This window comes from Myxine glutinosa, chromosome 4 (assembly GCF_964187855.1).
Source record: "Myxine glutinosa chromosome 4, kmMyxGlut1.1, whole genome shotgun sequence".
Classification (NCBI taxonomy): Eukaryota; Metazoa; Chordata; class Myxini; order Myxiniformes; family Myxinidae; genus Myxine; species Myxine glutinosa.
In genome coordinates this window covers 31,161,203-31,176,955 of record NC_136264.1, presented here as the reverse complement: position 1 = coordinate 31,176,955, position 15,753 = coordinate 31,161,203, and the positions used below count along the sequence as shown (strand labels likewise).

Here is a 15,753-nt window from a genome sequence, read left to right as displayed (position 1 = left end):
GTTTCGACCACGTCCACGTGGACCTGGTGGGTCCCCTGCCCCCCTCGCGGGGGTTCACCCACCTGCTCACCATGGTGGACAGGACCACCAGGTGGCCGGAGGCCGTGCCCCTCGCCTCCACCACCACCGCCGACGTGGCGCAGGCGTTCATCGCCACCTGGGTCGCGCGCTTCGGCGCACCAGCGGACATCTCGTCCGACCGCGGCCCACAGTTCACGTCTGAGCTTTGGGGCGCAGTCGCCCGTTCGTTGGGGGTCACGCTGCACCGCACCATGGCCTACCACCCCCAAGCCAACGGGTTGTGCGAGCGGTTTCACCGCTCCATGAAGGCCGCACTCATGGCCGGCCTTCAGGACGACGGTTGGGCCGACCGGCTGCCGTGGGTCCTTTTGGGCCTTCGCACGGCCCCCAAGGAAGACCTCCAGGCGTCCGCCGCCGAGCTCGTCTACGGCCAGCCGCTCCGCGTCCCGGGCGAATTCGTGCCCGACGCTACCAGTCCCTGGTCCGCCGCTCGCCAGCGCTCGGACCTCCAGGAGGCCGCCCGACGATTTGCCCCCGTGCCGACGTCCCGCCACGGTGGCCCCCAGTCCTACGTCCCCCCGGCGCTTCGCACAGCGGAGTACGTCTTTGTGCGTCATGACGCGCACCGGGGGCCACTCCGGCCGCCGTACGACGGGCCCTTCCGGGTCCTGCGACGGGGCGACAAGTCTTTCATCGTCGACTTCGGCGGCCGGCCGGACCGGATTTCTGTGGACCGCCTCAAACCGGCGCACATGGACGTCGACGGACCACCACGGTTGGCCCTTCCTCCACGGCGAGGCCGCCCCCCGTCCACAGTTCCCCCCGCTCGACCACCCACCACCACGTCGGACCCCTCCCCACGACCCTCCAGGGGTCGCTTCGGCCGGGTCATCCGGACCCCCCTTAAATTGACCCTGCCGGTGCAGGTCGATTCTGGAGGGGCGTGTGTAGCGGTTACCGCTGGATGCACACAATCGCCTTGCACCGGCCAGAACACGGCCAGACGCGCCTCTCCCGGGCATGCCCGGACTCACTGTTCCCGGGCACGCCCGAACCTCCCGGGCACGCCCGGTCTCGTCTTTCCCGGGCGTGCCCGCTCTCGCCTTTCCAGGGCTCGCCCAGAGCGTCCGGGCATGCCCGCTATCGCCTTTTCAGGGCTCGCCCAGAGCGTCCGGGCATGCCCGCTATCGCCTTTCCAGGGCTCGCCCAGAGCGTCCGGGCATGCCCGCTATCGCCTTTCCAGGGCTCGCCCAGAGCGTCCGGGCATGCCCGCTCTCGCTTTTCCAGTGCTCGTCCAGAGCGCACGGGCACGCCCAGCCTCGACTTGCCAGGCCGCAGCCAAACACGCCCGGGCAGGTCCAGACTCGCCTTTCCAAGGCTCGCCCTTGACACCCGGGCATGCCCGGTATAGCTTTTGCCGGGCAAACTTCCCGACATAAATGTGTATATATATTGCTGCCCGATAAACGGGCTGGTCAGAATACCTGAGCTGTTTTGTTTCAATAAAGCAACTCGGACGAATTCCGTCTTTGGTCGCGTCAATTCTTTCGACTCGCGTTGGAGCGCAGTTCCTTCACTATTATATATGGCACTTAGGTGTTTTAAAATCCATTAATTTGACATATTGGTCGATGAATATTCCAAGTTCAAACTAGTTTCAATGTATGGCAGGCGGACAGATGGATGGACGGACAGACACCAACGTGAATTTGAGGGTTTTCGTTAATAAAACTCAAGAATGCAGAAACGGACGTTGCTCAAATTTGGAACATATTACCTCAACGTACAAAGCATTTACTTCTGAAATTTGCAGCCAAATTCGTCCAGTAGAAGCTGAGAAACGAATTTTCAGTCCCGATGTTAAAGTTGCACACAGAGAAACCGTCCTGGGGCATATATATATATATATATATATATATACACATATCAAATACTGATAATAATAATCTACCATATAAGAGAGCTGTTGGTCTGTCTGTGTGTGTGTCTGTCTGTGTGTGTGTCGCCATTGATTCTAAAGGCAAAATTCTGCAACTTCCTGTATTGTGCATTTGGTTTTCTTTGTTTTGTTGTACTTTCTAGGTGCTGGTTCCGCGGCAGCTATCATTCTGTTAAACCTTAGGAGACCGGCACCGAAAAGCTACCTTATGCCAATCCAAAATTTTCAGTTGGTCACTGGCTTTGACACCAATCCAAATTTTTATTACGGTTACGCGATATCATAAAGCTACATATTGTTACGGTCCGCGGTTAAGGATGGTATGTTTGCCGAGCGGAGGCTCCGCGACCGAAGTTTCCCCAATTCAACCCGATTCACCCAAACGTTGGCCGTATCGCGCCACAGATATTCAATGGGGAAAAGACTAAGACGACGAATGCAAAGAGGAAGAAGAAGAAGACGTACAGAAGAGTAACGGGGTTTATTATTATTTACACACACATAAGCAAAAAGAGCAGTCACGGGTATTTACAGCGGACATGAAAAAGCAGGTAACACAGTGCAAATTACTAGCTTATACTGACTTAGTTTACTACCCAGGACAGCACGAACAGAACAAACTCACGTACGCAAATGGATGGAAGGGTAGGAATCGTTTGGAGGGATGAGCAGGTGGGATCACAGGGCACAGCGGAGCGGGTCCACTCTGGGCGGGAAGCGGGGAGCCGGCAGCTCCTTGTATTCGGCTTTACAGCGCACGCCGGCAGCTCCTTGTCTTCGGCTTTACAGCGCACGCCGGCAGCTCCTTGTATTCAGCTTTACAGCGCACGCCAGCAGTGTCACTCGCTGCCCCGTCAGGGCTTCACGCGGCTGGTTGAAACGGGGCTGGTTGAAGCGGGGCTGGTTGTCAAAGGCTTTTCGTATCTCTCACGCAACTCCGGTGCAACTCTGAACTCTCTCCCGGTGGACTGCCAACCCTCTCACGCACCTGGACTCATCTGCCGTATCTCTCGTGTAGCTTGTCCCAGCGATCGTCGCACCCTTCTGTTCAAACCTTCAGCGCGGGTGTGACACGCCCTCCTCGGTTTCGGTACCGCCCTCCCCCCCCCGTGCTCTGTTTCGTGACCTTGTATGGTAATCCCACGGGCTTGTCTCCTTATTTGGGCATGGCGCCGACGGCACGCCCCTCGTGGCGAGCCAAGGGCTTGTTTCCTTATTTGGGCATGGGGCTGAACAGCCCCGCCCTTCGTGGCGCGCCCTGGGCTTGCCTCTCCCTGGCGACCCCGTCCTTCCTGTTCAAACAGAGCACGGAGCACATATTCACTATAGCAGCGAAATGAGAGGGCATGCACCCCATGCTTGTGAACTGCTTTACCCGCAGATGGAGAGTTTGGCTGGGAAATGGAAGTATTGAAGGGGAGCTATTCTTAATTGATTCGGTGCAATGGAGTATTATTCTAATGGAAGACAAGGCCTTACTCTAAAACACATAATAAGATATAAGCTACTGAACAAGGGTTTTATCGTGTCCTTCAATGTGGTGTTTCATGGAATAACTACCGGGACGCCCTTTTTACCTTTACACAACTCTGGAGGCAGGAGGGGCCATATCCAACCAATGTTACACAACAATTTACCACTACAATACACACAATCAAAAAAATGCAATCCTCATATCCGCAACAATATTATAGCGAACAAACAGTTTCAAATGGAGCACCACGCCGCTAGCTTGAAGACAGCAGATGCCATTTGCATTTTTGCCATCTCCATTTTGCCCTGTTTTAGAATCCCGTGCGAGTACGGGCAACTTGCTCGTGCATGAAAATTATTTATTTATATTATATTTGCAATTCTCTGAACACTTTTCATCCTTTTTTTTGTATACTTGGTATAGGCTCGTTCGAGAGCTAACATAGAGAACATATAATAAAGGGAGCAGGGGACAAGGGGGGTGGGAGAGAGAGTGGGAAACACAACAACAGTAGAGAACAGGGACATCGGGAGATCTGTGGAAGAGATGGAGCTGGGGCGGGGTACACAGGATAAACAAGATCGACTCCTTTGTTTCACTTTTCATCCCCAAAGTGTTCCTGACTGTGGTTGGACTGGGGGCCATTGCTGTGAGCTGCCTGCTTGCACTCTTTCTGTACCGCGTTGCACTCTCAGTTCGCTACCTCGGCATTCTCAATGGAGTAGCAGCATTCGTGGTCATCGGCATTGGTATTACACTTATTAATATCTGATTATCCCACTTTGCAAATAATGGCATTTAATGGTTGAGGAGGTTTTCTAAATATTGCTTTTGCTTTCTTTCATTTTATTTTTTTCTTTAACGATTTCATATATACACAATACACATGTTTACGTTGTTCTTCTACATGGTGTTCTTTTAAGCAACTTGCTTTCCTCTTTTCACTCCTTGTTTTTCTCAACCATCTCCTATCTGTAGGTGTAGACGATGTATTTGTTTTTGTAAATGCTTACCAACAAACGGCGAGCTTGTCTTCGAGGACGGAGCGCCTTTCCACAACTCTGCGCTCTGCCTCGCGTGCTACTTTCTTTACTTCTGCCACCACAGCAGCTTCCTACGCTGCCAATATTGGCTCTCAGGCATGACCTTCCACTTGCATCACATTTATTCCCACACTCGTAATTTTTTCCTCATATTATGGCATTCCCTATGCAATTCTTTTTATTATTATTTTTATCAAACCCTGCCTCCTCATCATCCTCCTCCCACCCCTTACCTCCTCCCCCCTCCCACCCCCCAGGTTCCAGCTGTACACGACTTCGGGCTATTTATGGCAATTGTCATCTCCTGTTGCTGGGTGTTTGTTTCGCTGCTTTTGCCTCCAGCTCTTTCTCTCTGGAGCCATTTCTTTGAGGATTGGCGGTTATCCTGGTGAGCAAAAGCTATTTGAAGAATTACATAGCCACCTGAGGCATGGATTTCACCTTATGAAAAGCAAATACCCTTTCTTAAATATCCCATGCACGTCTCGGAGTAAATTTACAATGGAAGCATAATTTTTGAATATTTCTTGAAACCGGTTAGGCTTACCATATATATATATATATATATATATATATATATATATATATATATATATATATATATATATATATATATATATATATATATACACATATATATATATATATATATATATATATATATATATATATATATATATATATATATATATATATATATATATATATACACATATATATATATATATATATATATATATATATATATATATATATATATATATATATATATATATATATACAGTTATACATATATATATATATATATATATATATATATACATATATATATATATATATATATATATATATATATATAATGTTTGTGGGGTAGTGATATGTAGAGTCAGGTAGATTTGTATAGGTAGGTGCTCTGGATGTCGGGTAAGAGCCATCACCTGTAATAAGTTCTGTTTAGTCGAATGTCGGAGTAAGGTGTATCTTCGTCCCCATCACAAGGGGTAGGGGCATGTTAACTCGCTTAGGGCATAAGAATAAATTATCCCTTGTAAGTCTTACCCTATGTGATTCATCCTTTGGCTCTTTTGGCACTGCACCGTCGTAGATTCGAGTGAGAAAGGCCCATTAATTGCACTAAATAATAACCATAAAACCAACCGGAAGCCAGTTCTGAACACTGCCATTTGGACGCACCAGCTACATCGCCACGGAAGACAAGCAGGCCGAAGACACGCCCCGAGGAGCCGTGATTGGCCAGGCGGAGCAAGAAGCGACTCGCTATTGGGCAGGAGTCGACCAACTAGAAGGCCAGGGTAAGAAGGGACTCGTGATTGGCCAGGGCGGAGCAAGAAGTGACTCACTATTGGGCGGGAGTCGGCCAACTGGAAGGCCAGGGTAAGAAGGGACTCGTGATTGGCCAGGGTGGAGCAAGAAGCTACCCGCTGATTGGTGGAAGGAAGGCCGACGAGGAAGCAGAGCACCGATTGGTGAAGACCACCGAGGACGTCAGAGGCGAGCAAGAAGCGGCGCGCTGATTGGTGGAGAAGCGCTGATGACGTCACGACCCGACGTTAAAAGAACTCGAGGATGGACATTTTGTCTCTTGCTCGCTGACCCTGGACTGTCTTCTTGCCTTCTGCCCTTTTGCTCTCTTGTTCTCTGACCCTCCGATCTTGCCGTGTTCCTGTCCTTTTCTGGTTCCCTTGTTCTTCTCCCTCGCGCGATTGTGCTTGGACCGGCTGTGGTCAGAGACACCACCGGGAGATGTGCAGAGTTTTGCAGGCAGAAACGACGCGCGGCTTGCCGCTACAGTGCGTGAGTGAGGCCTGTTTCCTGCCAACGCGCGCATTTCGCGCGCAACCCCGCCCGGACCTCCAGAGCCTTGAATTCCTGGCGAGACCCCCCCCCCTCCCCCCGAGCTGATCAGAGCTAAGTGCACACACACATAATTTATTTTATCCAGTTTATCCTTTCCCTTTGTCTGTGTTCTAAGTCTGGCGAGAGAGCGCTCCATTTAGGAATCTAGTTTTACCGTCACGTTTTTCTTGTTACCGGCATTTTATTTAATAAATCCTTTTGTTATTTTCTGTACATTTTAAATCCGTTTTCGTGCGAGTTATTTTCTGCAGGTTGAAGACTGCTCGGCGGGATCGCTCAGGTAAGCTTCAGCCTCCTCTTCCCCTTTCTTTCCCCGCGTATATAAAATCCGCATTTGGGCATCATCTTCGGAGTTAAAAACTCGCTATTGGCTATCCGTGATTCCCCCGGTATTAACCAAGGGGAATTATGCGACAATTTATATATATATATATATATATATATATATATATATATATATATATATATATATATACACATATATATATATATATATACGTATATATATATATATATATATATATATATGTCAGGTATTGGTATTGGTATTACAGCAAACTTGATTGGTACAACTCGTATATTATTTGATAAAGTTCAGAAATAATGAAAAGGGGTCAACAAGTTGCTGGTCGTCATTGTTTTAGACAAACCAAAAAAAAAAATTCAAAATACTTTTTTTGGATAATATTGTAGTTTAAAAAGAAATCTTTATTATTCCCAATATGAAATTATTGGGAAAGCATTCCTGTTTTAAAATACTAAGGAATGAAAACTCCATGATTTAGAAATGCATATTACATATATTGATGTATATGGCTTTACTCAAGACAGCTTGCTTTTCTCAATTATTCATCCACAAGAGAAAATATACACAGTATATAAAAGGCCCAATCAGGTCTCTCACCCGCAATTTGATGGAACGACCAATCAGCTTTCACATAAAAACATTATCCCAGCTTTATCTAGGACTTTAAAATGAATTACCCCTCTGCCATCTTAGCCAATGAAAGCTGCGTAAAGCAACCAATAAAAGCTATACCAGGTCAGCTCTTTGCTGTTTCAAACCATACTCTGGTTCCTCAATGGCTACAGACATTTAGAAGTAGCACATGCACGACTAGAACGGCACTCAGTAGAGAGCATACCTCCACCTGGTTGGCCATATCATTCAATGGTGAAGAATCACTTAAAAAATTCTACGAGCCGGATCTGGATCCGGATCTTCACCAAAATTGAATAGATTCTTCCTTGTCGCACACACAACCTGTCTAACAAGTTTCGTCCAAATCCATCTATAACTTTTTGAGATATCCTGCTATGTATCATTTTTTGGCCCGATCACCCAATGGTGAAGAATCACTTCAAAAATTAAATGTCATATCCGTTTATAACCGAGCCAATGTGACTCGACTTTCATGGGTGACATATGAATTAAACTGTTGACAAAACAGCCTTATATGAGTTTTCATATTGTCCCACCCAAGGTTAATGGAAGCAAAACGGGGCTTTTTTTCAACTACTGCTATCCATAGATTGTGAAAGGCTTCCTTAAAGAAGGCATCATCCAAAAGACTGGTATTAAATTTCCAATAGGCACTAGTATGCTTAAACTGAGGAAAGGATAGGCCCATAGTGACCATGTGATGGTCGGAGAAGATAGAGGGGACAATATTTGAGAAGGATATCATATTCGTAAAACGTGGGGTGATGTACCGTCTGTCAAGCCTCGCTAAGGACACGACCATTGGAACATCGACAGCATGTGTACTGTTGGTCATTTGGGTGTATCCAGCGCCATACATCAAGAAAACCCACGACGGAAAGGAAATGGGAGAGGTCACCATGGGCTTCGGGATGTGGTTCTGGTGAGTTTCTGTCCAATTTGGGCTCAAACGTGCAATTGAAATCACCCCCAATGCATATGCACTGATTGAGGTCAAACAATTTTAATTGGTTTACCACGACAGAAAATAAAGTTTTACGGTCAGTACTTTCAGTTGGTGCATATACATTAAAAATAATAAATTTTAGGTTATTAATCACCAGTTCCAGGGAAGCAACCCGGCCCTTTATCACCTCCTGAAAGAGGCAAGAGTCAGGTACAAGTCCTGGTTTTAACAAGAACCCAACTCCAGCAGATTCAGACGACATGTTACTGAAGAAGCATTTACCTTTAAAAATGCTGCTCCAGTCATGTTCAACCTTCTCAATGATATGAATTTCCCGCAGTAAGATCACATCAACTTGTTTCCGTTTGAATAAACTATTTACTTGGATCTGGCGGATGTTATTCGCCCCACCACCATTTATATTAAGTGTTGCAAGAGTGAGTGTCTTCATTATTTGTTAGTAAATTTTGTCTGATGCTGAGAATACTCAAACTTTGCCTTTGTTTTTATTTTCTTTAGTCGATGAAACTGTGATTTTGTTAGCTTTAGTTCCTCTGATTTTTTTAGGACCAGTTTTGCAGCCTGAATAAAGGAAGCCAAATCAGGAAAATGATTTAAAAAATGACAACATTCCGTTGTCTGTACGTTTCATTGAGAAACGAGAGAACAAGATGAGGAGGGACTTGGGGCTGATTTACCATTGATTGTGATAAAATAGTCACATCCACCTCCTCTTCTGATTCTGATAAATCAGAAATTGCCCCACTGGGGTCTGGGTCAATACCCTCAGCCATTCCTGTTTTATGAAAAAGTATGCCAACTTCCAGGGGGAAGTGAATTACCCCTCTGCCATCTTAGCCAATGAAAGACTAGTATTTCTTGGAGGGGGTCCCCAGAGTGTTGGGTTTGGGAAACATCGGCAGACTGACTACGACTTTCCTCAAATAGAGTTACATCATTTTCCCACACTCCTGTGGATTTGTGTTTACACCCTCATTTGCTAAATAGGCATAATTATGTTGGACCATGGTTTGGTCACCTTCATGTGGTTCATTTAGCCGGACCAGAAGAAATGGGTGATGCATTTTTGTATGTCCTCCACCAGAGTTTTGGGACGCTGCAGGGAAAGAACCTTGTACCATAACGTAGAGGTGACCAGACTGTTGATGACTAGTACCCTACCTCGGTAGGACAGTTGGCAGAGCAAGTTCTTCCATTTCAGTAACAGTACTTCAATGTGTGCCAACACGCCTTCCCAGTTATGCCTCACAAAATTCCCAAGGCCAAGGAATACCCCTAGGAACTTAATCCCATCTCTTCTCCACAAAAGATTGGCAGGGAGAGGGTGAGGGAGAGGGAGAGGAAATAGGGGGGCAGGTAGGGGGTAGGTAGAGGGTTGAAGCCACAGCGCTTCTGTTTTTGTCCAATTTATCTGGGCCGATGATGCCCTGCTGAAGAGATCCAATGCACTCATCATCAAATCAACGTCTTCTGACTGTCTGATGCAGACACAGATGTCATCTACATAAGCAATGCTTTTTAAGGGGTGGGTTCCAAAAGTAACACCAGACAAGGACTTCCGAAAGGTATTTAAGAGGGGCTCAAGGGATAAAGCGTACAAAATTCCTGACAGAGGGCAGCCCTGCCTTACCCCTCTCCCAACACAAAAGGGGGGGGGTACAATTTCATTGTTTATCTTTAAGATAGCCGATATGTTTAAATAACATAATTGTATATGGGATAGAAAGAGAGGTCCAAAACCAAAACATTTTAGCACTTCAAAAAGATATGTATGAGAAACACAATCAAAAGCTTTCTCCTGGTCGAGGAAGATCAAGCCACAACTTTCATAATTAGTCTCACAGATTTCAATGACATCTCGGACAACAGAAATATTATCCTGAATATTGCGACCAGGAACACAATAAGTCTGGTCCATGTGTATAATGTCTCCTAGTAGGGGTGAGAGACGCAAGGCCAAAGCCTTTGAGAAAATTTTATAGTCCGTACACAATAACGACACTGGTCTCCAATGTGATATGAGCAATACATTTCCTTTTTTAGGAAGCAAAGTAAACATGGCTCTCCTGCAGCTCAGTGGAAGTTCACTCTTCTTCAAGCTCTCCAGGAAAACCAGAAGCAAATCAGGTCCAATCAAGTCCCAAAATTTCTCGAAGAACTCCACTGGCAGACCATCCAGGCCAGGTGATTTTCCTCTGTCCAGGCTTTTAAGGGCAACAGAAAGTTCCTCAATCATGAGCGGTGACTCCAGATCCGTTCTTTGCTTTGGAGTTAGTGTACCGACACCATCAAACAAGTTCGGAACAAGTTCTGTATCGACATCTGTTGCCTGGTAAAGTGCAGAGAAGAAGAGCCTTGCATCCTTCTTAATTTCTACAGGGTTGGTCATGATTGAATCAATCAGCTCTTTTTGAGAAGCTCTGGTATTGTTGGCAGAAACCTTTGATTTGGGCTTTTACGAAATCCCACCACACCAGTGGGTAAACAGAACAGCTTAACTTCCGTTCCAAGAGATCTGTCCAGAAAGATTCAAAAGCCTGAATGAAATTGAGGTCTTCTATTAAACTATTGTTGAATTTCCAGTGAGAACTCCCTGGACATGGTTTAGAGAGTTGAACGAATGCTCGAGCTAGGGAGTGATCGGAGAAACCGGAAGGCACGATATCAGATTTGCAAACTCCATATAACAGGTGAGAATTTACATAAATGCAATCAAGCCTTGCAAGTGAGATGTGGTTGTTGGAACAACGACACCATGTGTAGGATTGTTCAGAAGGGTGCTGCAAGCGCCAGACATCATGGAGATTATATTTCGCAATGATATTCGCAAAAGGTTTTGCGGTACATGGTTGGGGTTCCGGCCCGTTTCAGTCACATGAGGCATTAACAGTACAGTTAAAGTCGCCACCAATAATTAGACAAGTCTGCAAATCCAGTGTTTGGAGGAACTTTCTCAGTTCAGCGAAGAAGGAGATCCGCTCACCATTTTTGCTTGGAGCGTACACATTAAGGATTGTAAACTTGACCTGATTGATATAGAAGGTCACAAAGGCAAGATGGCCATCAATGATATTCGTAAATTGAAGGGAGGACGGTTGGAAATGTTTTCCTAAGACGAACATGATTACGGCCTTAGACGAGGAGCTGTTACTAACGAAACATTCCTTTCCATAATGAGTCGCCACTGGGCCTGAACAGATCTGACGGCATGGGTCTCCTGCAACAAGGCTATGTCGAGACCGTTAGCGTCTATCAGCTGCTTGGTCTGGATCTGGCGGAGTGAACTTCCACCACCATTGACATTTACTGTTCCAATCTTGAAACTCACCATGAGTTAACTTAGAGTCTTTTTCACCTTGGCGATCAATTTTCTTAACCGGTGACAATGTGTCTGACAAAAGTTGAATGAGTCAGGCCTGCGTACAATAGCCTGAGCACACTCAAGGAAGGACGGTAAATCTGGAAGGTATTCTGTTGGGTTTACAATGCATTTCCTGGACGTATTTTGCAAGAAAAGTCTTATTTGTTCAGGGGAAGTAGGACCTTGACTGGTAAGCTTCTCCACTGCCTCCACCTGGCTGTTTGCTTCCTCCAGGTCAGATTCGTCAGAGTCAGTTTTAATTTCCGAATCACACAAGCTTGTATAGTCCTGCATGTCAATACTGTCATCAATATCGGCACATGGATCTGCACTAGTTGTAACATCTGTGTGCCCTCCTACCGTGGGAACATTGCTTTGTGGAATAACAGCAATAATCTGTGGATTTGGTGAAACAGAAACAGCATCAGCAGATGCAGCGATGTTGCTTCCCCCGACTGCAACAACCTCTGATGGTGTGGCGGATTCTAGCACAATAGGAGTCTCTTGCAAAACATTGATTTCTGCGATTCCAGCTTCACCAGGTGATGGACTGGGAGCAGTGACTGGGACAGTTTCGCTATTTTCTGCTGACAGGGATTCAGCGTCATCATGTTCAGGGTTAACATTTTCCAAAGTGACAGCATGTTCATCACCAGTGGTCTCAGCAGGTTCATCACCAGTGGTCTCAGCAGGTTCATCACCAGTGGTCTCAGCAGGTTCATCACCAGTGGTCTCAGCAGGATCATCACCAGTGGTCTCAGCAGGTTAATCACCAGTGGTCTCAGCAGGTTAATCACCAGTGGTCTCAGCAGGTTCATCACCAGTGGTCTCAGCAGGTTTACCACCAGTGGTCTCAGCAGGTTCACCACCAGTGGTCTCAGCACAATCATCAGAGGACTTTCCAATAGTCAAGTCCATAACAGGTGAAACGATTCCATTTGATTTGTTAACAGGTAAAACAGTCCCTGCAGGTGGAACGTCTATGTCCTCACATGAAAGGGGGCCAAACTTGTTGGCTGTAGGTACAGGGTTTGTCCCAGGTAAGCCTTGTAGAGTGGCATCGGTCACGACTGGGGGTGTGGGGGGGGGGGGGGGGTTACCGACAGGTTGCTTATTGTTAAATGCTACCTTTTTCTGAGTTAAATGACCCTCGGGAAAGGTCTGTCTCTTCCTTGACAGAACAATGGTGAAACCATCCCCGACGTTCGTTGTGCTGTTTGGATTAACGGGATGGGAAGGCTGAGCGTCATTGCCGGACATGGAAAATGTTCCCTTAACAGCCGAAGCTAAAGATGAAGAAGAGGAATCCTTGTTGTTTGCACGGTTTGTCCCATCGTTCGACGAAGCTGCTTTTTGGCAAGAGCGTTTCAGGTGTCCGAAATTACCACATTCAAAACATTTCAAGGTGTCAGTGGTTACGTATAATTGGTAATCATGATTATCAATTTTGAATTTTAAAACAATGTTCAGCGTTCTTTCGACGTTAGAAGGACGAAGTACAAGATAAGCTTGTCTCCTGAAAGACATCACATGTTTAGCCCGGTCGTCCTGGCAACGTAAAGGTAACGTAGTGACATGCGAAACCACAGCACCATAACGAGGTAGTTCGGAGACCAGTCTCTCATTCTTCAGGAATGGAGGAACGTTCGAGATGATGACCTTAACGGCTGGAGAGTCGAGAGGGGACACGAGTACAAAATGTCCATCATCTGTCGATAATCCCGTAGATACAATCTCGTGAACCAGTTCGGCCTCGGATACGAAAATAACGACACCGTTTGTTCATTCGCGAGGCTGCACGAACTTTATCAATACCGATTATGTTGCCGACAGCAATAACGAGGTCCTCGGCGGGACACAAACGAAGCCATGTCTACGCGTTAACGCCTCATATGCCGCGTAACGCGAAAACGAAGTCATAATTTACAAGGGACGAGGGGGGGGGGGGAGGGAAAAGGGATGAGGGGGGGGGGAAGGGACGAGGGAGGGGAAAGGGATGAGGGACGAGGGTGGGGGGGGGGGAAAGGGACGAGGGTGGGGGGGGGAAATGGACGAGGGTGGGGGGGGGAAGGGACGAGGGTGGGGGGGGGGAAGGGACGAGGGTGGGGGGGGGAAGGGACGAGGGTGGGGGGGGGAGGGAGAAGGGATGAGGGTGGGGGGATGGGAAAGGGACAAGGGACGAGAAGGGGGGGGGGGGAGGTAAATGGACGAGGGCAGGTGGGGCGGGGAGGGGGGAATGACGAGGGGGGGGGGGGAAGTGACGAGGGAGGGGATGGGAGGAGGGTGAATATCGCTCTCGAACAGTGATTAATTAATTACAAGCCGAGACAGATTTTCAAAGGCGAAAACAAACACAGCTGGTGGAGAAAAAACGATCAGCCGGAGGACAGGATAGGCCGCCAACTAATGTAAAGGTTATCCATAAACAGCTGTGGGCTCTCTTTCTCTCTCTCAGAAAAGGAAGGGAAACAAAGGACAGGAAGGAGTGAATAGAAAGAAAAACGAGATAAGAAAAGAAAGAAACCGGGGAGGGAAAAGGGAGGCAGAGCGGCGGCCTATCCTGTCTGGGGGAGGAAGGGGCGAAGCCCCAGAGTGTTGGGTCTGATCAAACAAAGGGGAGGGCTTGGGGCACAAATGCAGAGTAAGGATGTAAAGATAAACGAACAGGGGGAAGGAAAAAGGTGAAATACGACGTGGAAAGGGACAAAAGAATAGAACAGCAGAGCAACTCGTACCTCACCACACATGCACAGCCGCCATCTTGCCACACCCAAACACACCGCCAGCCAGCAGGGGGGGAGAGAGAGAGAGAGAAGAAGAAGAAGATGAATGAGAGGGAAGAATGAGAGAGAGAGGGCTGACGAATGAAGAATGTCAAATGTCGACTTGTGGGCCTTCATCTTGATTTAAATGAAAGCGTGTGTCTTATAAACCAATGCACTAAGGTTTGGATGTCCAGATTAAGATGACTCCAGTTACATTTTTTGTTATTCCAACGTAGCTTCTTGTTATATCATTTTTCTCAGTGAATTATTTGTCGACATCTTTGATATCTACCTTGAATCCATTCGGCCAGTTACGTCTTTTTTATATTTTATTCCAAAGTAGCTTCCTCTTGTCTCGTTTTCTCGGCGAATTATTTGAAGACAACATTGACATCTACCTTATCCATTAAGACCTAGATATTTCGAACATAATCTACCAGAAGATATAACTAGATATTGTGAACTTCTGAACATGTATTATGCGGCCTCAAGATTGGCGGTATGTCAGCGAGGTGGACTTTGTGTTTCTCTATGTCGATAAGGTTACTCTTCAGATATAATCTAAAGATAATCAATCCCCTTTCCTTCATGGACTTTAGAAGAATCTGTTCAATACGCTTTGCAAGCGAAAGGTCTTCCTGCTCAAATCGCTCATTAATGTTTCCTAGAATCGCATCAATAGTCCCAAAATAGAGTCGATGTATGCTGCACAAATCGCTATCTGCATCGCTTGGAAAGCTTCTCCAGTCAGAAACATTGACCCATCATGGAGTCATCTTGGAATTTTTCTTCGACGATGACTTTCACTCCTGCTTTCAATACCTGGAACATTTTTCGCCTGGTTCAAAATGATGTTGAATTCATCATCGCTTCTCATTTCTTGAAGCCTTTTAATGATGTGCTTGATTGAGAAGATAGCTCAGTCTGCAGAAATGTCAACTTCTTGAAGCTCTTTGGATAGTTTCTCGAGCAAAACAATAAGCTTCCGCGATGCATTCAACTGTAAGAGGTCATACTCAATTTCTTTCTGAAAGTTTTCAAAAAGGAGGAGATGCTTTGGATAGGCTCCAACTATGGAATACAATGCTTGACATAGATCTGCTTGACATAGAAAAGCAATCCAGAATGTTTAAGAGCATCCTTCACCACAAGTTTATTGCAATGAGCAAAACGATGAACATGAACTCTTCTTTAAGCTTGTTCACGAAATAATTAATAGCTGAGGCACCATCAGATGCCATCGCTGCCATTTTCTGACCATCGATGCTGCATCTTGAAAGGATATCCTTGATGTACTGTATTTCACCAAGTCATCAGAAGAAATAGCTTGTTGGCATTCAACAATTCCAACAAAATCTTCAG

At 46.4% G+C, this 15,753-nt stretch overlaps 2 protein-coding genes across 2 annotated transcripts in view; both read left to right on the top strand.

Annotated features, from left to right (window-relative positions):
- LOC137414913 (protein dispatched homolog 3) overlaps positions 1-4,579 on the top strand; it is a 235,065-nt gene extending 230,486 nt beyond the window's left edge. The window contains exons 7-8 of the mRNA XM_078775200.1: positions 4,049-4,183; positions 4,413-4,579. Coding sequence (XP_078631326.1) covers positions 4,049-4,183; positions 4,413-4,579 — 302 coding nt within the window. The remainder of the gene's footprint in view (positions 1-4,048; positions 4,184-4,412) is intronic.
- A 158-nt stretch (positions 4,580-4,737) lies between these two features.
- LOC137425829 (protein dispatched homolog 3) overlaps positions 4,738-15,753 on the top strand; it is a 348,370-nt gene continuing 337,354 nt past the window's right edge. Inside the window, exon 1 of the mRNA XM_078775594.1 lies at positions 4,738-4,865. Within this exon, the coding sequence (XP_078631720.1) occupies positions 4,765-4,865 (101 nt within the window). The 5' untranslated portion in view covers positions 4,738-4,764. The remainder of the gene's footprint in view (positions 4,866-15,753) is intronic.